The sequence below is a fragment of the Lissotriton vulgaris genome, chromosome 12, assembly GCF_964263255.1.
Source record: "Lissotriton vulgaris chromosome 12, aLisVul1.2, whole genome shotgun sequence".
NCBI classification, from domain to species: Eukaryota; Metazoa; Chordata; class Amphibia; order Caudata; family Salamandridae; genus Lissotriton; species Lissotriton vulgaris.
In genome coordinates, this window is record NC_141700.1 from 252,452,694 (window position 1) to 252,475,499 (window position 22,806).

Sequence of the window (22,806 nt, forward strand, 5' to 3'; positions counted from 1 at the left end):
GAAGAGACTACACTGCCTGAACCCTGGTTGGTCAGTTACTTAACTGCACTGCAGAGAACCGCTCAGCTGACCAGTTGAAGTATGTAAACCGCAAAAAGGGCAAGGCAGCTGAGAAGGCTTTGTGTTGGATCATTCCTCAGCAAATGTGCGCTGACCTAGCCAAAGAACAACCCAAAGGAATATGTGCTCCTGCTAGCACACCATAGTTTTCTACACCAACTCTTACAAGGGGTGTCCCAGTGTCTGAGAGCTTTTGTACGGCAACATGGACATCTCTTCACCCCTTTACTTAACATTACTTTGGTTAGTAGTGTGCAGGGATGGGCATTGTGCACATTTGGTGCACCAGGATATCCTCGTCAGACCATTCCTTTAGCGCCACCACTTGGCATGAGGCCATACATTGGAATCTATTGAATAGATGAGGATTCTAAAGTTGGAAGAATTTATTAGAAAAAAAATGACTTTTTGTTAATTTTCTTGTTGAATGCTCTACTTACCTTCAGATTCCTCACAATCCCCCCCTCCCTTCTCTCCTTTCGGAAGAATGGTTATAGGTCACCATATATTCGCACTGTGCTGCTAGGATTGATCTTTTGCTTCCTTCTCTGCCATGAAGGGCATGGAAAAATGGGCGAGGAACAGGCGTCTGAGTGCTATATCGCGCCAGTGATGTCAGCTTCTCCTCCTGACGTAGGTGAACTAGGAAAAGTTTCTGAATCTAGTCTGGCATCCTGGGATTTTAAAACGGGTGAGGATTGTGGAGGATAAATATCTTTCAGAAAGATTACCAAAGATAAGGAATATTTTCTTCTTCATTCCAGTTTTTTGGCTTCTTCACAGTGATGGTCTTTTGAGTGGGGATTTCCTCTTCTTGGAGAGTTTTATTCCCTAACCACTTGAACTGAAGATTTAGATCTGAAAGAAACAGGTTAGTATTAGATTCCTTACCTTAGAATATCCCCAGGCGTCAGACTGGATCCGGAAATTTTTGCGTAGCAGTACCGTTGCGCGTCGGTAGGCTTAGTCTGCGGCTCCGCGTCTGTTGTCTGCATAGTGGGCGCCGTGATGACGTTGTCGGAGTGCTTAGACGCCGCTCCGCATGCTGACGTAAGTAGTTCTTTTTTCCGCGCCAGCAGCGCAGATCCGGAAAAAGTGGTACCTTAGTTACTTTTTGACTAAACTTTTGTGATCTTTTTGATTCTTTTTCGAGTCTTCGACTCCGCACGGTGCCGGTAGGGATGCCAGGTTTCAAGCCCGTGAGGACTGCGATCGACTGATGTTGGTCACGACCCTCACCGCCGGTGGCTCCAGTGTCTCGGCGTCTATCACGACGACCAGGCCTGCTCCGACTACCGGGCCCTGACTTTGAAAGCTAGGCGGTAGCGGTCCTGCAAGCGGCTTGAACTCCGGCAGTCGGCCGCGAGAGGTCCAGGTCCGGACGGAGGTCGAGGGACAGGTCACGAAGTCGAAGAGACGTCATCGCTCTTCCGACTCCCCGAGTCGGATGAGCGATGACATCTCTTCGACTTCTTGTGCTTACCTGACTACTTCGAGCCTGAGGAGTGATGGTGACTCCCGGAGCTATGATGGCTCCAACCCCGCGACCGGTCCCTCGACCTCCGTCCGGACCGGGACCTCTCGCGGCCGACTGCCGGAGTTCAAGCCGCTTGCGGGACCGCTCCCGCCCAGCTTTCGAAGTCAGGGCCCAGCAGTCTGAGCAGGCCTTGTCGTCATGATCGACGCCGAGACACTGGAGGCACCGGCGGTGAGGGTCAGTGACCGACATCAGTCGGTCGCAGTCCTCACAGGGCTTGAAACCTGTGCAGCGGGTTCGGGATATTCAGGCTCTGATTTCGATCTTTCTGCCTCTATCCCGGGTCTCGGTCAGGTTGACGCTGCAGCTTCTGGGGCTGATGGCTTCCTGCATTCTTCTGGTGCATCACGCCTGTTGGCAGATGCGGGCTCTGCAGTGGGACCTGAAGTTTCAGTGGGCCCAGCATCAGGGCAACCTGTCCGACCATGTCCTGATCTCAGAGGGCACTGCAAGACAGCTGCAGTGGTGGCTCACGGACCGCAATTGGGTCAGCGGCAGATCCCTCTCCCTTCCCCAACCGGAGCACGTAGTTGTGACGGACGCGTCCCTCCAGGGCTGGGGAGGCCACATGGGAGAGGCAGAGATCAGAGGCCTCTGGTCTCCGGCGGAATCCCGGCTCCATATCAACCTTTTGGAGCTGCGGGCGATTTGTCTTGCACTGAAGGCATTCCTCCCCTCTGTTTGGGGGAGTGTAGTGCAGGTGTTCACGGACAACACCACCGCCATGTGGTACTGCAACAAACAGGGCAGGGTGGGGTCGTGGACCCTCTGCCAGGAGGCTCTGCGCCTTTGGCAGTGGCTGGGACATGAGGGCGTGACCCTGGTGGTTTTTCACCTGGCAGGTTCTCTGAACGCCAGGGCGGACGAACTCAGCCGCCGGTGCATGATGGATCACGAATGGCGTCTGAACTCGGACATGGTGCAAGGTCTTTCTGCAGTGGGGAGAGCCTTGGTTAGATCTATTCGCCAACTAAGAGAACGCGCAATGTCATCAATTCTGCGCGTTGGAATTTCCAAGGCGGGACTCACTCGGAGACGCTTTTCATCGCGAGTGGAGTTGCGGTCTGTTGTACGCCTTTCCACCTATACCACTTCTGCCCAGAGTGCTGAAGATCAAACACGACCGGACCCAAGTCATCCTTGTGGCTCCGGACTGGACACGAAGGTACTGGTATCCCGAGCTACTCGGTATGTCAGTCGATCCCCTGGTTAGTCTGCCTTTTCAGGAGGACCTTATGTCGCAGCAGCAGGGGATGGTCCTCCACCCGAACCTGTCCAGTCTCCACCTCCATGCTTGGAGATTGAGCGGCGACAGTTGAGGCCATTTGACTTGCCTCCTGAAGTCTGTAACATCATTCTGGCAGCCAGGCACCCCTCCACAAAGTCGGTATACGCCTGCAGGTGGAACCAATTTATGGCATGGTGCACAGCAAAGGCTGTGGATCCTCTCTCTGCCCCTCCTTCTGAGGTTCTTCTCTTCCTTCTTTCTCTTGCCCAGCGGGGCTCTGCTCTGGGCACTATCAAGGGCTAGCTTTCTGCCCTTTCAGCCTTTCTAAGGCTGCCTGATCAACCATCTTTGTTCAAGTCCCCTATTGTAACTTGTTTTCTGAAAGGCATCACACACACATTTCCACCTGTTCCTTTCGTGATACCTCAGTGGGACTTGAACCTGGTTCTTACTTATCTGATGTGCGCTCCCTTTGAGCCACTTCACAACTGTCCTATCCGCCTTCTTACTCTGAAGACTGCTTTCCTGGTTGCCATCACCTCTGCCAGGAGAGAGAGTGAGCTCCAGGCTCTTTCATCCAAGCCTCCTTTCCTTTCTGTCCATCCGGACAAGGTTGTGTTGCGGACTAGACCCTCTTTCCTGCCCAAGGTTGTCATAGCCTTCCACATCGGGCAGTCTATCACCTTGCCCACCTTCTTTCCGCCTCAGCATCACTCAAAGGAGGAAGAGCGGCTCCACTGTCTGGACCCAAAACGTGCGCTCTCATTCTATCTGGATCGCACACGCCAGTTCCGGGTGGATGACCAACTCTTTGTTGGTTACGTGGGCGCTAAGAAGGGACGGGCGGTACACAAGCGGATCATCTCTTGGTGTGTCATCTTGTGTATCAAGGCTTGTTACTCCTTAGCAAAGAAGGAGCCTCCTGTTGGGCTGAGGGCCCATTCCACTCTGGCCACGGTGGCTACCACTGCCCTGGACCGGGTTGTCCCCTTGCAGGACATCTGTCAGGCAGCTACATGGGCATCGCTGCACACGTTTGCAAGACACTACTGTCTAGACAGCCAAGTCCGGAGGAAAGGCTTCTTTGGCCGTTCCGTCCTCCGGGATTTTCTGGTGTGATTATTGGTTCGCAGACCCACCACCGGGGTTGATATTGCTGGGGTATCTATTCTAAGGTAAGTAATCTAATACCCGTTTCTTTCAGATGAACAAGTTACTTACCTTCTGTAACAATATATCTGTAAGAAACAGTAGTTAGTATTAGATTCCTTACCGCCCCACCCATCCTCTCCGTTCTGCGAACCAATATCTAGGGTTAAGGCATCCCGTTTCAGGGCCCTAGTTTCAATGGCACCAGTGTTGGTTTTTAACATGGCTCTGCGTTTCTGGCGCCGAAAAGCTGCGTCTAAGAACAGACGTCAGCACGCGACGCCGACGATGGACGCGGAGCCACAGACGAAGCCTACCGTCGCGCAAGGGTAATGCTACGCAAAAATTTCCGGATCCAGTCTGACGCTTGGGGATATTCTAAGATAAGGAATGTAATACGAACTACTGTTCTTACAGATATATCGTTACCGAAGGTAAGTAACTTGTTCTTTAAGCATTTGGCTGCTGTTGTGCATCTGAGCAGCACTAGGAATTGCAAGAGGTCTAGATGTTCAGCCAGGTCGGTTGTTCAGTTTCACAAAATCTTGGCAAAATGGGCATTCCATCTTTTTAGGTTTATCCTTTTCTTTCTCACTAGTCTTGTACTCCAGCATGAGGTTTCTAAAGCCTACTCAGTGGGTAAAGATTAAGGAGACTAAGTATTCCGATAGTCTGGGTTTTAAATATGGGTTTAGAAGTAATGAATAACCAACTTTTGGTACAGGGACATTAAGTAATCTTAAAATGCTTAAAAAATGCAATTTAGCTGCTCAGGTGATTACATCGGTTTGCAGAAATAGCATGTCTGGTTCCTGTCTACTGATAGACTCTTTGCAGGCCTTGTGTTTGGTCTTAGAATCGAGTGTTAATTAAACAATCTTTTTATATATATGCTTATTTACCCTTTTGCAGAAACGATGCTGCTTCTACTTTTGAAATTGATATTGAGGTGTACAGCCTGGTGAGTATGGTTAAGCTTCGAGCCCCAGTGCTATTATTTTCATTCTTTCAAGTGTATTATGCAGTCCCTGAGGCCATGCCTATGATGTGTTGTATTTATAAGTTGCCTTCTAGCGTCCTTGAGGGGGACTAAATACCAAGCTTTAGTGTTAACTGAATCACTTGCCACAATGGATTTAATCGGTCTCCTGCTTCTTAGTTAACACACTAACAACCAAAGGTTTTACGTTTTCTGTATGTGCCTCTTTCTGACTAAAATGAAATACTCTTCCCATATCTCCCTGATGGCTGTAAACAATATGATTAATCAGTTGAACCTGTTAGCTAAGGTAATTCATATTCTATTTATTTCAGGCCCAGAATGGAGTTATACCAAAAGCTGAGAAACGCAAATCTGCAAAATCCAAGGTGAGATCTTCAAGAAGTGTAGGAGAGACTGATTGCGTTAAAAGGGATCGATGTCGATCATTGTCTCTGAACTTTAAAACTGTCCATACATTTCTGTAGTCCTTGTAGTCAAACCTATATATTTAACATGACATTGAAACTGCTTAAGGCAGCCCTTTAATTTTTAAGAGTGTAAAGAAAGGTAACATTTGGTAAGGCTTCCATTTACCAGCAGAAGAAATAAGACTTTTTAAATGTTACCTTGTTTATTGTTGGTTTGCAGTTTGGTAGCTGAGCGTCTCACTAATTGCGCTATGATAGACCAATTAAGCCATATTGCTGAGATTTTGCTGGTCTTGATTATTTTAGAATACAGTTAGGAAACTCTTTCCTAAAGTATTTCGGGCTAGGTTTCAATACTGTCCTAGGGGTCATTTAAAAGGACACCTTGATTTGGGATAGCAAACAGTCTGAAGCACTTTAGATAAATATGATTGTGCCATGCTTGTCTTTTTGCAATTATTCATGTCCCATGAAGTGGCGATGAGGTAAGGAGAAACGCAGAAGCCATGCAATTTAATATACAGTGCAAAGCAAAGCGCTTTACTTGTTAAAGAAGACTGTAAGTTTCCATCTCTGCTCCCCAGCTGTCCGTCACGAGAGCCTGGACTCTCCCTATTCTTCAAGTTTATGTATTACTCGGTTATGAGTTGTTTGCCCAAGAGGGTGTTCTGGGAATTTGCCCAGTATTTAGGCACCAGTCTGTGAGGGTTCCACTACTTAGGTTGTTGCTTTTAGGAGTTGCAATTGTTCCCTGGTATTTTTTTGTGACTTCAGATGTTTTAGATATTTACTTGTTTAATTTCTCAGAATTGTTCTAGCGTGCAGCTCTGTATGGACTTCTCCAGGCATGGAAGTGACGCCAGAGCTTTATATGTGCACCACCCTAGTACCCTGATGTCAGTTCCTTTCTTTCTGTGGCATAGGACTTAGATCGGGAGCTTGCCCCAAACTTATTTCATGTGTATTGATTAAGTTTCTTCAAAATGTGTCCTCTGCATTGTGCAAGGGAATGTGCTCCCTCCGAAAACTACAGGGCTTTAACCTTGTAGGGACTATCCCAAGCAGATATATGACAGATTCCCACCAAGTATGTGTTTGATGATTAGGATCCTCGTGTGACTGTGGCATGTGGGAACTGCGCCCGGATGATCCGCAAGCGAACTGCGCAGCCAAGCTCTAAGTCACTAAATACCATCAGAAGGCATGTAAGAGCCACTCTTGGTCACAGTCTCCAGTTCTTGAGGTCCGTCCTATGAAAGATCATCTTCACACTCCAAATTGTTGGTTAAGTTAGTCTAAAAAGCACAAGACATTGAAGCGGGGTTCTCCCTCATCTTGCCATTCTCATCTGGAGAAGTAATGGAGATAAAGCAAACGCAATAAGATGATGGATGGAGCGCTGAAACTTTAAAGACACCCTCAGTCACTATTGGATCTGCTCCCAGGATGCTTGTTTCCAGTCCAGGGAGGACCCGGCCTGGCAGTTCTAGCTGGACGGTTCCCATGAGGAACTGGGTCAAGACTGATTTACATATGGTGTAATAGTGAGCAAAAGAATGACAGATAAAACCCAGATCTGTGACTTGGCCTGAGTGCTGAAACTTTTCAACCACTTATCCCATCGTCTTGTTGCTCACATTGACACAAGTTTTATCTGCTGTGGATTCAGCTGACTGCATGGTGGTGTTGGACCTAAAGGATGCTTATTTTCACATACATACCCTGCCGTCTCACAGGCATTCGCAGCGGTTCAAGCTAGGCCAAAACAATTCTCTGTCCGTGCTCCCCGACGGCCTCATCAGTATTCCTGGGTGTTCGCAAAAGTGACGACTGGCTGTTGATGGGAACTCACCACAGTCCGTCATAGACCACCTCCAGATGACGGCAAGCCTCTTAATATCTTTGGGGTTCTTGATCAACGTGCTATAGTCACACCCGACACCTTCTCGGAAGATACTATTCATTGAAGCCATCCTGGATATTGTTTAGTTTTGAGCCTTCACTCTGGTTTAACAAGACCAAGACATTCGGACTAAGATCCCAAAGTTTTAGCCCTTCTCTTGGCTCTGACATATCTGACCCTCCTGCATGCTGACAACCAAAGTGGGCACTGAAGTTTCAGTGGGCTCAGCACCAGAGGAACCGGTTGGATTCCATTCAGGTTTTGAGAAGACTGCAAAATACTTTCCATGGTGGCTGCTCGACCGCAATTGAACCAGGGCAGTCCCTTCACTGACCCACCCAGGGATGCATGTGTATCATGTTAGGTTGGCCAGTTCAGCTGGAAGGTGGCGATCAGAGCCCTTTGGTTTTCAGCATATATCCGCCTTCAAATAAACCTGTTTGAGTTACAAGGCATTTGCTTGGCCTTGAAGGCTTTCCTACTATATTAATTTGTTTAGGTGAGTGACTGCTCACCTCAAGGAATAATCACAACCAATGCCAGGGTGAACCTTTAAAGTCACAAAATTAACCCAAGCTCAACTCCCTTCTAGCTATAGCACATAGCAGGCAGGCTTAATTCAGGGCAATGTGTAAAGCATTTATGCAGTAAAAACAGTAATTGAGTCAAAATGCAAACAATAAGTTCCCAACACAAATTAGATAAAGAGTAACCTTTAATAAACAAAATGACATAAACCCAAAAAGTGGAACCGGAGATATGCATTTTTAAAGCTTTAAATAGGGGGAGCTCCAAAGCTCCAAGAAGCACGAAGTGCCAATGATAGTCAATGGTCGTGGTAAACTGGTATCTAGGCACAACATGGCGCTGATTGAAATGAAGCATGGGTTGAATGTAACAACCAGGTTTGCCCTGGCCAAAATGTTACCCCCTGACTTTAGTCTTTTAAGTCCAAATCCACCAAATAAGTTATTTTCTAAAGTCCCGCTGGACCTGTGGAGAAACACTTGGAGAGTCAGTGTCAGTCAGAGACCCCCAGCAGGATCCAGCCCCGATCAAATTGCCTTTGTTCAGCTGACAAGTTGCATGAAATGCTTCTTGTAGCTTGTGGTATCCTTGTAGCTTGAACAGAAGGTCAGCCTTATGACCTTTGAAGTTCACTTTGTCATGTATACAAAAGTGATCAGGCCCTGTCCTTCAGGACTCGTCTCAGGCCAAAGAACGCAGGTTCAGTAACATTTTGTTCTTCCTCTGGTCCTGGTGTGTTTTAAAGTGGGTGCCTGGAGATGCCACGTTTATGCTTAGCAGAGCTAGTGGGTAGGAATGACTCTTGAGCATGCCTCAACCAGTGAGTTTAGTTACCAGAGCTAACACTACCTGCTTAGGGTATTTTTCCAAGATGGCAAAAGTCTTCTGCCATACTCAACTTGGGTTTTGGTGGGGATAGGTTAATTCTAGTGTCCTCCCAATACTAAAATCCTCTGTTTTTATTGATTATATTTCGTCTTTTATGGATATGCTTTATCCAAATAAAGTAATGAACTGAAAAAACGAAAATACTAAAATCCAGTTTACCACCTGCTAAGGTTGTTGTCTTTTTGGGACGCTGTAAAGAACAGGCGATCAGGCCTTAAATTAATAAATCTATTCTTTAGCTGGACCAGTTATGTGCACCGTATTTTCCCCAGAGAATTAAAAAAAATACTTGCCGACATATTATGTAGCTGCAACCACCGTGAGCAGATCTATAATCTCCCTCCTTCCATGGGGTTATACATGAAACAGTAAAAACAGATTCAAGAACACTTAAAAATTTTTTTTAAATATTTTGGTACATATTTGGATCTTTGGTTAAAAAATACTCATGAGCTGCTGCTACAGTTAGAATGGTATAACGTATGAACATTGGCCGAAGCAACTGAAGAGTGTGTGGCAACAAAATTGGGCAGCCGAAACATGATTAAGGTCTTGTGTCCAAATTACACAAGCTACTGTATTTTCCGGTTATTGTTGGGGTAGACCAATTTGCTGTTAAATCACTTAGCAGGAGTAAATTTATACGCAATAAAATCATCAAACGGTGAACACGATGGTCTAAGTTTCAGGCTATATACTTTTGAGCAGCTCTTGGGTTACTTGATACAGATATTATCTCCAATCCTTTCTTGGACAAACAATACTCAAGATCTCTCCGGAAACTTGTTACAACTAGTACTTTTTAAGACCTTTTTAAGTTCCGACAATGGAAGGGAACTCACTAGCTCCTCTTGTACATCAAAATGATTCAGTGCAAAAGTAAAATCTAGAAAGGTGTATTCAGCTATTTTTAGGCTAAAGATTTCCAGATTCAAAAAGTATTTGGCTCGCTATTCTTCAGCTTATGGATATCCTATGCAAGAAATGCCTTCTGCCCATTTCATTATGAAATGCACGTACCCCGCTAGCGTGAGATACAGCTTTAAAAGAGCAGTGATCAATGTGGGGATTATCCTTTGTATTACCGGCTATTAACTAATAAAGATAAGAATCTACAATCTCAAGTTTTTCAATGCCAAATCTCCAATCAAATGTAATATTCCTTCTGTTCTTTCTAAAACTAGTATCTTACTCTTGGTGACATTAGTCTTCAGATATTTTTGAAGTGACTGTTTCTTATTCAGCCCAATGGGATTTAAATCCATAATTACAATTTTGTACTCTTGCATCAGACAAGGGAAAGGACAACCACCTATCTTTGGAGCATCACCGTCCTGGGGAGCAAAGCATTTATGAAGGTCAGCTACATATAGATAAAAGAATAGTGGGGATAACAAACCGGTTTGCTTAAGCCATTTTATGTTATTACAGCAGATAGACCTTGAGCACAAGAAGCACTTGACACCACGTATGTGAATGTAGGGCTATCATTAGTGATAGAAGGGGGGGAAGGCACACCCATTTTTTGTAATTTGTTCCTGTGTCAGCCGATCTACCTTTTCAAGGACCGTGGAAAAACTATAAATGCTACATGTACATTTGACCCTCGGATAGAAGTATTCTTCTCCTGAAACCGTTTTAGCATAAAGAGGTTATGTTGGACTTGGCCCTTCTGGCAGGTTCACCCCTAGACTTTTGCTTGTAATGGTGACCTGGTGACGGTGATTTTTGGGTTCTGCGCACTTTCACTGTGTCCCAGTGGAAAGTGCGTGCGCACTCTGAGTGCATGTGATGAGATAGGCCTGCCCTCCCATAGGAATGCATGGGGAATGTATGTGTCCCTGGTAGTTCCTGATGCGTGGGGTGTACAGGTTCGAATTTGATATGTGCGAACTCGTGAGAGTGAATGCTTCGCAATGGTGTGTGTTGCATGAGTGTGTCATATGTAGAAGTGCCACTTCTAGGAGTTGGCATATTAGAGTAAAATATGCCTGGCGTGTGATTGGCTGGAGCTGGCTGGTGAGCCTGGCTCCAGGAAGGCTGGGTGGGTCTGCCCGGTGGTGAGTGTGAGATTAGCATGAGTGATGTGTGGGAGGAGTGTACCTGTGTCCTGGATGGGCTAGGTTTTCCCCACACAATGCTGGCTCCGCCCCCTGTGGTGTGACTGATGACCCTAGCCCTGCCAGTGAAAGAAAGGGGTGGTTGGGCCATCAAGGGTACTCCCAAACCAGCTGCGACTGGTTTCTCCCCCACCCTGCACCTCCAAACAAAGGATTTAGGTGTATAAAAATGGGGCTGTGTCCCCACAGAGATTGTTCTCTTCCAGGATTCTGCCTGAGGGGGCTGCTGCTGGGCCAGAGGACCGCCACTTGGACTGTCTCCCTGCCTGGAAACCCAGTGAGCTGGCTCTGGGCCCAGCCTTGCCCCCCCTGCCTGCCTAGGAGGACTTTTGCTGGACTTGCTGGAACTCTGCCCTGCTGAGGGCACCTGGGAGCTCTTTGATTTGCCCTGTAGCACTTGGGAGTGCTGTATTCCTTTGCCTAGCGCCTGGGAGTGCTTTATTTTACTTATAGCGCTTAAGAGCGCTTTATTTGGCTTGGAGCGTGCCAATTGCTGTGCAGGTGCCCACCCTGCTCGTGGTTGCCAGATCGAGTGCCCACCTTGATTGGAGTCTTTATTTAAGAAAGCCGGTGCCCACCCGGCATTGCCCCGGTGACTTGCTGCTATTTTTAGATTTATCACGAGGGAGCCCACCCCTCGGATAATTGAGACCCCACCTAAAGTGCCTGGAACGGGCCGCCGCGCTGCCCGCGACGACCCGGAAGTAGCTGGTCGGCTGGCCAATCCGAGAGCGGGCCGGCCGGAAGTCCCGCCCCCGCAGCCGCGACCCGGAAGTCAGGCAGGCCAGGGGCAGGAGAGAGGCAGGCGGAAGCTGCCTGCCGGGGCTCCCAAGTGCAGGGAGAGCCCCGGGTAAATCAGCAGAGGCGCGGCCGTCGGCGAGGCCCCGGAGGAAGGGAGCCCCGCCCGCAGCACCGGAGGAGCAGCCGGAGCACCAGGGACGATCCCCGCCAGAACCCGGTGAGTGCAGGTGCTTGGAAAGAGGAGAGGGGGGCGTTGGGACACATTGCCGGTGTCCGCCCCGCCCCCTCTCATTAGCGCGACCTCCGGGAGCATTTGGTCATTTTCAGCCCACGAAGGGCTCGGGAGGCAAAAGTGGTAACGAGCCCGGAGAGGCTTGTGAGGGCATTTTGTCTCTTGCCCTGAGAGGCTCTTGGTTGCCACAGTTGTTTTTAGAGTCCCCGGTGAGGGACTCCAACGAGCGGGGGCATATCTCCAGAGCCTGAGAGGCTCCATCCTGGGCCATTGTCAGTTTGAGTCCCCAGGAGGGGGACTCCGCCGATTTGCCCGCAGTTTGTGTTTGAGCCTGAAAGGCTCAAGGGGGCATTTTTATTGACTGAGAGCCCAGAGAGGCTCAGGGGCCATTTGTTTATTCAGAGCCCTGCGAGGCTCCAAGGGGACAGTCATTCTGCAGAGCCTGAGAGGCTCCCCCATCGTGTTGGCCCCATCATTGTGCTACCCAGTTGCCCAGCACTTTGTGGGCAACTGCCACGTTTAGGCCCCCTGACATTGGACACAGGGCGTCCTAGCCCCAACAAGGCCAGAGGGCCTAGGGACAGTCACAGGTGGTGACTTACATGAGTTTGGCGCAATTGTTCATTTTCTGCACCTCTGAATGTGTTTTTATGCGTCATGTGCCTTGTTTTTACACCTCTGAATGTATTGTGATCCATGATGTGTTTCCTTCCTTAGACCCCTACAGGTATAGCGATACTTAGGTGGTTTCCTTCTTGCTAGTACAGGTGGTACTAGCGAGGCCCAGGTTCCTTGTGTGATCTCCTAAGATAGTGAGGGTTGCATAGGTGGTGCTCACCTGGTACCAGTAGTGACTGGTTGTATGTTATTTTTGTGCTACAGTGATAATTCTATGATCTAAAAGTGCTGATTCATGACAGTGGTCCATGTGGCCCTGTCCCTTGTACATATCCCCTGTAAATTCTGCCTGTGCCTGTTGGCACATTGTAAAGTGTGTGTTTATCTAATGTGTTTTGGTGTAATACAAAGGCTATTTTTATATATAACCTTGTGTGGAGTTTCCTTTGTGGTGGGCCTTGGGTGTTGTTGCTGGGGTGCGTACGCAAATACTTAACTCATATCGCCTCCAAGTTTAGCCTTGCTGCTCGCGCCACGTTACCTAGAGGGTGAGCAGGGGTTATCTTGGCGTGTAACTCCCTTGCCCTGACTTGGGAGTGGTGGTCTCTGACTGACTTTGGCGCAAGCCCTGGCCAGCCAGGGATCCCATTTCTAACAGGTTATCTAAAGTGCAATGTTTTTTTCTAAATCCTGCTAGCTCTAGGGGGAACTTTCTCCTCTATTAACCAGTCAGTGAGGTGATCTAAAATGCTAAGTGCAAATATTTTGCTACCGCATCTAGAAGGGCTATTTGACTGTAGTTACCTGGGAGATGTGTAGACCCTTTTTTAAAAGTGGTGTTAAAATGCTACCGGACCCGGAGGAGGTAGTCTTCCCCTGGTGGTAGCAAAAGTCAAAGAGGGGAGAAAGATTAGTCCACAACGTAGGGTCTTTGTTTATAGTCGTAGGGATTTCGTCCGGACCCATTGCTCTCGGTGCTCTCATTCTCCTAATGAGAACTATGATCTTTTCCTTCTTTCGAGAGAGAAAAGTTAGGTTCAGGCAATCTGGGCAATTTGATTATAGAAAATTGTAACCACACTGAGTTAAGTTTGGCTGAATAAAGATTTTCAAGGAAAGTTTTCCTCTTTAATAGCAATTGTGAGGGATATTACCCTAGTACTGGTACTATCCAAAATCATTTACCAATATCTTTTAGCGTCATTCCTTGAGGCTGCCTCTTTTGGCTGGATCCAATTGTAATCTTCCTTTTCTTAGCAGATGCTTTTTCCTTTATTTTCCTCTACAGTAAATTAATATATCTACTTGAATGAAGAGAGGAATTTTAAAACTGAGGCCTAACTAATCTTTTTTTTTTCCCTATTTAGAATTATTACTGGGTTAAATTGCAGGCTCTGCTGTGTTGGTAGATGAGTTGCTTTACATGTGGGGACCAGTGTATTCATACAACTATCATGTGATGTCAATGAGTGACGGAAAAGGCTGTTTAGCTTCTATTGTTTGCTGCTGATCTCCTATTGAGATTGTCAATGTAATTTATTTTTTATTTGATGAAGCTTTGGTATTCCAGTATATTCTACCATTTGATTTTTTTTTAAACCTACAGATCTATCTTTAAAATTCCATGGGTGTGCTTCTGTTAGGTTCACGTCGATTTTACAGCAGCTCAACCTCTGATCGCGAAGAATTTTCTTGCCCTTCCATATACGACAACCTGTTGAAAAATGTTATCAGCTGAAATAATCAATAATAGACCCTGGAGTGGGTGATTTTGTGTAGCTTTAGCTGGGATGTCATTTTCAAATCTCCCATTAGCAAATATGAATTCTGTATTCCTCAAACCTTCTAATAACAGGCCCCTTTTGTCTACCTAAGTTATTTAGAAATATTGCAGGGGGGATTTTTAAAGCTTCCTCTTTCGAGCCATTCGCAAACAGCCCTATGATGTGAGTGGAGATTTTTGCATTCAAACCACCCACCAATACTAAATGAGAGCACTCCTCTCAAGCATAATGGTGGAGATAAAAACAACCAAGTCTTTTAGTAGTGGAGCGTGTGAGGGGTCGGGGTAGATGTAAGCATTTACAATTAACAGAGAGCTTGTATATCTTAACCTGCCTGAATTAAATTTGAGATCAAAAAAACAAAAACCTTAATACACCTAGCTGGATTTGGAACTTAGCAATATGGCTATGCCTCCTTTCACGTGTCGCAGGGCGGCTTGACACAGTATAATCTTCTATAGCCCATTTCTTTACTATCAAAGATTCTTGAATGCATAATACATCGGCTCTTTGGTATTACAAAAATAACAATTTGTTACTGTATAAGCCGGCTGCATTCCATGAGAATTAGATTGAGACACTTACTAGGGATAATTAATTCATAAACCTGAGCCCAGTCGAGCTATTGGGATTGAGAGCTTCTGCTGCCCAACTCCATTTCCTGTCGACTTCATCTAGAGTCTGTAACTGTTTGTTCTCACTCTGAAAATAGTGAGACTTTCTGATCACCTTTTCCAAAAGACTCCCGCATTTTGGTGTCCCTCCAAAAAAGGAATTTCTGCTGGAGAGGTCGAAATCACGATTAAGTTGGTCATTAACCCCTTGACTGCGGTGCAAATTCCGCCACGGTGCTTGGGAAATAGTGGGCGGAGTTCGGACACGCCCACTGTGACGTTGGACGGCCGGGGCTGTCCGAGGCATGCAAGGGGTTAAGACCATTAGAACTACATGAACATTTTATAAGATGTCTGACCTTTCGGGGAACAAGAATATCAAAACCAAGACATTGTAGTCCCACTCTTAGAGAGTATTAGGTTAGAAATCACCTAGAATGGAAGTTCACTACCCCTTCCATGATCTAAAACTGGAACCGTATCAAGCCCACTACTCTATGCCAATTGTAAGTTGGGTATGTCTAAAAAAAACAGCCCAATAAGGACCTATTCGGGTAGAACTCTTGATAAAAAATGTTTAAAAAAATTCTAGAGTCGAGGGCATCAGATGACTAGCCATAAAAGCCCTACTTGTCCCTCTCCCATTAGGATTCTACATTTTATCCCCTAGTTGTGGAAGAAAATAATTCAGCATTAGGGTTAGAATTCTGATTCAGATTATGAGTTTGCCAATACTGGGCTCGAAGCTGGTGGCTTGTCTCCTTGCAAGTCTGGTGTTAGGTGTTCTTTGGTGGTAAAGGGTCAAGTTTAATACGAAGCGCACTTTTTTTATTTTTTATTCTGTGGACCTTTTATTTTGTTCTTTGCCATCTTCTGCATGTAGACATGTTTATTTTTGCTACGGATTTTTTCCTCTGCTACAGATGGTTGGATTGTTTCATCATTACTTTTGAGAAAGATTCGGAAGACATTTACGGTACTCACTTTTGGCACATTACAGCAAGTGGATGGTGATGCCAATGGCGCAGGGTCAAAAAAGGTTCTGTTGTGAAAAAATCTGGTCTTTTCCGAATTGATCCATGTTTTCCTTCCTATTTTTTTCTTCCTACTAAAAGGTGCACTAGCCTGGGCATTAGTCCCTGCATTCGATATTCGGAGCTGGATTTACTTAAGTGTTGGAATTTGTAGTTGATTGGTGGTATAGATGTTTTTCCCCAATATTGGTTCAGAAGAGATTATTCCAGCTATTTGTGTTTAACTTTTAACATTGTCAAAGCTCCTATTTAATTTCCGGTAGTGAACTTATTTTGTAGACTAGTGGGGAACAGGAGCAGAACTGACCCACTTTTGTCTGCCCAAGTTTAAGTTCTAATGTTAGTAGTCTCAAACCTAGGTCTGTTAGGCTTGAGGCAATGGTTTGCATTAGATCTATTTGAAATTCCATCTTGTGCGATTGCCAAAGAAGAGCTTTGGCTATTGTCTTGTTTGAAGGTAAGGTCGGCCAGAGTTGGACTTACTGGTCTTATAGGGCTAGCTGACGCCCATCGCCCTTGGTGGGAGTAGGTACAGTGTCTTTAAGCTTTGCTCCATCTTGAATGCTGGTGTTTGCTCCAGAGATGCATCCATTTGGGCTTTTATTTGTGCTTCTAGTGTGGCTTGGAATTGATCTGATAAGCTGCCAAGCTCGTGTCTGATATTCTGTACCTCCTGAATTTCTTATGAGAAGACTGGAAGGTGGCCGGTTCAGAGCTAGTTATCTTTGGTTGTGCTAGAGTTTCTGGAGTTGAAAGTGGGATTGGAGACAGTGGGAGTATTGTATCACTGTCCTCATGGATTTGGACTGTTGTCAAATGCAATTTGCAAGAGAAAGCGCATCTTTGGCCTGAAGGTCTTGGTGAAGCACGGAGTATGAGTTTGATTGCCTAAATTGCTTGTTTTCTAAAGAGCATATGTCTTCTGGATCTGCCCTGTGTGTGGATAAGGACAGCCTGTTTTGTTACGGTTGTTGGGCATCTAGGAGAAGGGGGGGGGGGCATTCTGTGGAAATTTTAGATAGTGTCCTTGGATCCGACCTTGAGGGGATGGTTGGGGGTTTCTGTCCCAAACCCTTTTCAGGGCAACGGATTCTGCCCTAGATTTTCTTTTGTCACACTTAGTTATTGTTGGTATTGGACCAGTAGTGTCTAGCTGCTTGAGTAGGTTATCCCTTGTATCCCTGACATCTAGCGCAGGGCCGGCGCCAATAATTGCTCTGAGATCCTGTGGATCAGTCTCCTGAAGTGAGATAGAGCAGTCATCTAAGGGCTCAGCTTACTTTTTTCGTGCCATGGTTCTTTTTTTACCATGCTGTATTACTGGGTGACCCCCGCCCCTTTTGGGGTTGAGGTTACAGGGGGAAAAGCTGTCTTGCTATGATGCTGTGGCGAACGGATTTGCAACTTGAACTTATACTAGTGCGAGAAAAGTGAAAGAAGAGTAGTGCAGCAATACGGTATAAAGGCACCCTTTTCATCCTAGCTAGGAAAGATACTAGAAGGGGGCCCTGTGCATCTGCCTCAGAATAAAGAAGCATGCACGTGCTATTGCCAAAAGGGTTTTATAAGCCCACTTGGGAAACTGCTACTGTTCTGCTTTGTCACAGCTTCTTTTTTTTTTTTTGCACGGAAGAGCAGTGAGGTGATACACCGGTCCGGATGGGCTTATGTTATGCTTGTTATGGGCTGTGTACATAAGGGGCTTGATGGGGATTTATGTTTTGGAAGGAATTGAGATAGGGTGAGGCTCAGGGGACTTGAGCCTAATTTCGAGGGGGGACAGCGGCCTGGTAAAGGATCTCAAAGAAGCTGAAGTACCCAAGTGGGAGCATACCAGGACTACTGCAAGCCACACCAAAACCTGGCTGGGCCGCTTCTGCGGGGACAGGCTTCCGCTTTGCGAGCTGTATTTAACGCCACTGCACTCTGGCACCTTGTTTCATCTAATCACGACTCCTACTGCCTCCTGCTAGCTGGGTTCTGGTTGAATGATTCTGGTTGCTCAAAGTCTCAATCTCGGGACATTGTAGACTGTGATTAGAAAGTGCGGCCTGGGGGTTGTAGGAGAGGCCTGAGCGCGAGCTCGTCTGGTTGACCACAAGCCACACCCAGACCTAACTGGGCTACGTCTGCGGTACCCAGGCTCTCATTCTGCGAACCACATCTAATGTAGTCGCTCTCGAGTGCCTGTCGTTGCCCATCCAAACCGGCTGCACTTCTGCTGCGCTGTCATCCTTCACCGATTTCCTGACTCCCTGCCAACTAGAACCGCCATGACACAGAGCCCTGCGGCAGCTCGCGGTTGTGTTGAGGATTCACCCAGAATCAGATCATCACTGAGCACAGTCCAGGAATGCTGATTCCATTCCAGAAATACAGTATTGGAATTTGTAGTCTGTACTTCTAAATAGGATAGCTAGGCCTGCAACAGTGAAAATAGCTTTCCGGTGTTAGTCACTGTATGGACGTGTTAACATTACATTTCTACACGTCCTACTTCTAAATACCAGAAACCCTGCTCTGTAGCCTACATGGGGTGACTTATTAATATACATGTGGGAGGTTTTGACCTGTCAAAGGATTTATTTTGACCTGTTGAATTGCAGTTCTTACTCTGTTACATCAGGTTACAATGATAGGCTTGAAGCCATGTTTGCAATACCACTTTAGTGGATGGCACAATAGTTACTCTAGCCCACTAGTGGCATTTAACTTCCAGGCCCTGACCACTTTTTGTACCATATACTTGGGGCTAGAGATAAGTTAAACATACCAATTCGGCTGTGTAAATGGAGAGCACAGGTACTTACCTACTGGTTGGATGGGGTTAAGTACATTGAGTTCTAAACCCAGCAAAAATACAGAATCTAGCAAAAGGTGAAACATTCTAGTGTGATCACACAAGTTGGATTTCCTACACCGTACATCAAAGGGAAGTTTGTCCAGGTTCTCAAGGGCAAATACATGTTTGTTACAGTACCACATGACAGTGGTGGAGAGGTGTTTTGGGCTTGTGCCTGGTAGCCTTGGGCCTCTGGAACTTGCTGAGTCAAAAGGTAATCCGCCTCTGCTTGTGAATCATGTGGCGGGACCTTAAAATGCTATGTCTGACAGTCAGCCTGCTACTCCATATGGATCACAAATGGCAACTATTTTTGAAGGTGGAGCTGGCCATTTTCCAACAATGGGGAGAACTCAGGCTTGATCTATTCACAACTACAGAGAACGTGCAATGTCTGCACTTCTGTGTTCTGGAGTTTCCAAGAAAACAATCTCTGAGACTAATTATACCTAGGGTGGGGTACAGGGCACTTGTGTGCCTTTCCCTCACTATCTCTCCTTTCTAGAGTTCTAAAGATCCGGAATGACCAGGCTGAAGTCACCTTAGTGGCTCAGAATAGGGTGCGAAGAGTGTGGTACTAGGAATATCCTGGCATGAGCATTTGTTCTCCAATCAGGCTGCCGCTTTGGGAAGATACTGTCTTAGTGGCAGGGTACTGCATCAGAGCCTGCGCAATCTACACCTCCATGCGTGTAGATTGAGTGGCAACAGTTGACTGCTTTCGATACACCTCCTGAAGTAGTGGCTGGCCTTTTAGCATCCCGGCGGCTTAAAAAAATGTGTTTACTCTGAACACTGGGATAAGTTTATAGTCTGGTGTGATTGCAGCAATATAGAGCCATTACAGGCCAAACTGTTGGATGCTTTGATTTTTATACCGTCTTTAGCCAAGCAAGGACTTGCCTTGGGCACTGTTAGAGGTTGTGTGATGGCCTTTCTGCAGTTACAGGACCAACTGTCCTTGTTTAAGTCACATGTAATGCTTTTTTCGGGCCATATGTTTCCGCCCTAACCTTTTGTGATTCCACAGTGGGACCTTAATTTGGTTCTCGGTTACCTTTTGCACCCCATTTGAGCTAAAGCACAGAGGTTCTTTGTGTCTGCTGACTCTCTAAACCGTATACTTCATAGCAATAGCCTCCGCTTATACCACCACGAGTGAGCTATAAGCCGTGTTTGTTCCTCCACTGTAAGGCACTTTTTTCCCCTTACAAACTGGTGTTAGACTAGGGTGACCCCTTCCAAAGACTGGCTACTTTTCATGTTAGAGAATTAATCCCCTTCTGGCATTCCTTGCTCCTCATCAAAACTTGAAAGAGAGACTCCATCACTTTGACCCTAAGAGCTTGGAGCTTTTACATCGATCCATGGACCATCAGGTAGACACTCTGCTCTTTGTTGGGTTTACTAGGGCAAAAAAGGATAAGGCGGTGCAGGAAAGACTAGATCAAGGGTATATTCCACTGTATAAATAAAAAATCTGCTACCCATTGACCAACAAGCACACATCGGAGGGCTCAGTCAACCAGAGCAAGGCTGCTACTACTGCATTAGCATGCGGAGTGCCTGTTCTGGAGATTTGTCAATTCACAATTTTACCAGGAATGGCACTTTGCCGTTCGGTACTGCCCGATTTCTTATTTGAGTCATTCTACAGGCCCACATTCTGGGGTGGTACTGCTTTGTCATTAATTCGAAAGATGAGGAATCTGCAGTTAGAAGTATGCATCAGCAGAGCAAGTTGCTTATCTTCAGTAATGATCCTTCTGGCAGATACTCCCATCTATCGGCAGATTCCTCATCGCCCTCCAACTTCCTCGTTTTATGGAATGGAGTTTTTTTTGTTCTATAAGCAGTTCCAAATTGAGAGATCTGCACACACACACACACACACACACATATCTAATCACTTAAGTTCAACGTCCGACTGCACGGACAGAGTTAATAAAGAAACTGATGCCAGCGCACAGGGGTGACAAGTATATGTGGCTGCAGTGTCACTTCCAAGGTGAATCTAAGACTATGTGGAAACACATGATCCTACCAGATGGCACACAGGAGCAATGGTGAGAATATTATCTGGATTTAGTCTGGTACCTGGGGGTATTCAAAATTGTGGAATCTGCTGTTAGAGTATGCACCAGAAAGAGCATTGCAGAGGGAAAGTAACTTGTTAAAATGTATCGGAAGAGGCATCCTGCCATGATCCAGGGTCATCTTTTGCTGGTCTGACACAGATAATATACCAATTTGGTGCTGTGAAGTAGTCAATCTAGGTTAGTCTGGGTCAAAGATTCTTTTTGATTCATGAAAGTTGGGAGTTAACATTCTTTTCTAAGAGTTTGATGGGGAAAGGAGGCTGAGAAATGGGCAAAGGTTGCTGGATATAGATGGATCAGCCATTGGGTTTTAAGGAAGGGCATCACCAGGGCATATTTTGATTTCAAAATAGTCAATATAGTCGGTACAAAAATGAAGAGCAGACCGAAATGAGGAAGACCTGAAGCATGTCTTTAAAGTGATGCCACCACCCAGTTTAGAAACTCCATTTACATACAAGATCTTATGCGTTGGGGTAGGGCATATGCGATGAGACCTGAACTGTCTTTAGGTATCTCTGAAAGAAGTTTGTTAAATAGTTTGCTAGAGTGGCGTGGGGCGGCAGGATATTGAGCAAGCAGTGAATCTACACACCACTGTGGAGCAGCAAGAGAAGCTGGACAGATTGTGACAAGAGGCAGTGGTGGGTGTTTGGATTTACAATGGCTTTGCCCTACGGTGGGAGACTAAAGAGGATAAGGAGCAAGCAGCAAGCCTGCGGATATTTGAGAAAGACTAGGAAGAAGCGGGGTTCCGAGTGCAATCATCTTTCAGGAAATAAAATAGGTGTAGAAGTAGCATGCTGCCAGCAACCAGACCTTCCTGGGGGCATCTTGGCAGGAATTTGGAAAAATTGTTGATGTGACTTATTGAATGATGTACCTTTGCATTCAAACCTTTTGCGTCTATCCCACAGTGTTAAACACCTTTCAGTGTAAAATGCCTTTATTTCGCAGCTCCTGTACTTTGAATGTCCTATATTTAGGTAATTGTGTAAGGATAACCTGTGGGCAGTAGGAAAAAATAAGAAACTTTGTAGAACAGTAGGTTGCGTAAGGGCACTATCCTTGTCCATGACATTCCATATTTGACCATTCGATAACCATGGTTTGTAATGAATCATAATATTCATTCTTATTTATGTTAATTGATTAAGTCCAATAGTGGAATATATCCTTTCAAATCCTGGAATGTTTACCAATGTTTAACACCCACTGAGGTCCACACTGCATCCTCTTTCTCGAAGACCACATTAAATGTCTTGTTGAAGATTTGTATTTTACTGATGCAAATTTCAAAGCGTGATTCTTTGTTTACATTGTTTCTTCATTTTCTCTCTAGATCACACCAAAAAAGCTGCTAAGTTCCAGAGTAAGTAATTTTCTGATTACTGATATTTAAAAAAGTAAATTAAGGAAAATACAGGTGTTTGGCAAGAGTGAGTGGGGCGGGGGGACGTTTTTTAGATTACAATCTGTGTGACAGACATTGGGGCTTCTTAGTGTACTTTTAATAAGTAAGGCAACTCCATAACTAAACCTGATGGAAATAGACATTTCAGTGCTTCTGAAGTTGAATTGAGCTTTATATAGCGATAACTGTTCAAAAATCAGTAACCTCTTCTTTATCTCTTGACCCCCTCTTTTCTCTCACAGAAAGCTAGCTTTGCCTCTCCAGGTAAGGAAGTCCAGCTATTTTCTCTGATCAATTATAGTTTTCACACCTCTTTGTGTTCGTTTTTACTTTATTTAACTCTTGTCTATTAAATGTGTTTTCTTGTGATCTAGCTTTCAGTTCTCCTACGGGCAGTTCCATTCGAACCAGCAACTTCCTGTTAGTAGGCTCCCTTACAGTCTCACGGGAATCCCTGAACAAGACCAAATTTCCACTTGATAAGGTAAGGCATCTGGGGTGTACTCTTATGCTTTGTACTCTTATGCTTTGCCTCACTGGGTTAAAAAAATGTCTTGGGTGCACACATGTGCAGAGGATCAGTTGGTTAATCCTTTATGTGGAGC

General features: G+C 45.8%; 1 protein-coding gene across 3 annotated transcripts in view; it reads left to right on the plus strand.

Moving 5' to 3' along the window:
* LOC147673887 (anillin-like) overlaps positions 1-22,806 on the plus strand; it is a 429,866-nt gene that overhangs the window by 329,822 nt on the left and 77,238 nt on the right. For all 3 annotated transcript variants that reach the window (XM_086947773.1, XM_086947775.1, XM_086947774.1), the window contains 5 exons: positions 4,887-4,935; positions 5,289-5,342; positions 22,130-22,159; positions 22,444-22,465; positions 22,576-22,685. In XM_086947773.1, the coding sequence (XP_086803899.1) occupies positions 4,887-4,935; positions 5,289-5,342; positions 22,130-22,159; positions 22,444-22,465; positions 22,576-22,685 (265 nt within the window). The remainder of the gene's footprint in view (positions 1-4,886; positions 4,936-5,288; positions 5,343-22,129; positions 22,160-22,443; positions 22,466-22,575; positions 22,686-22,806) is intronic.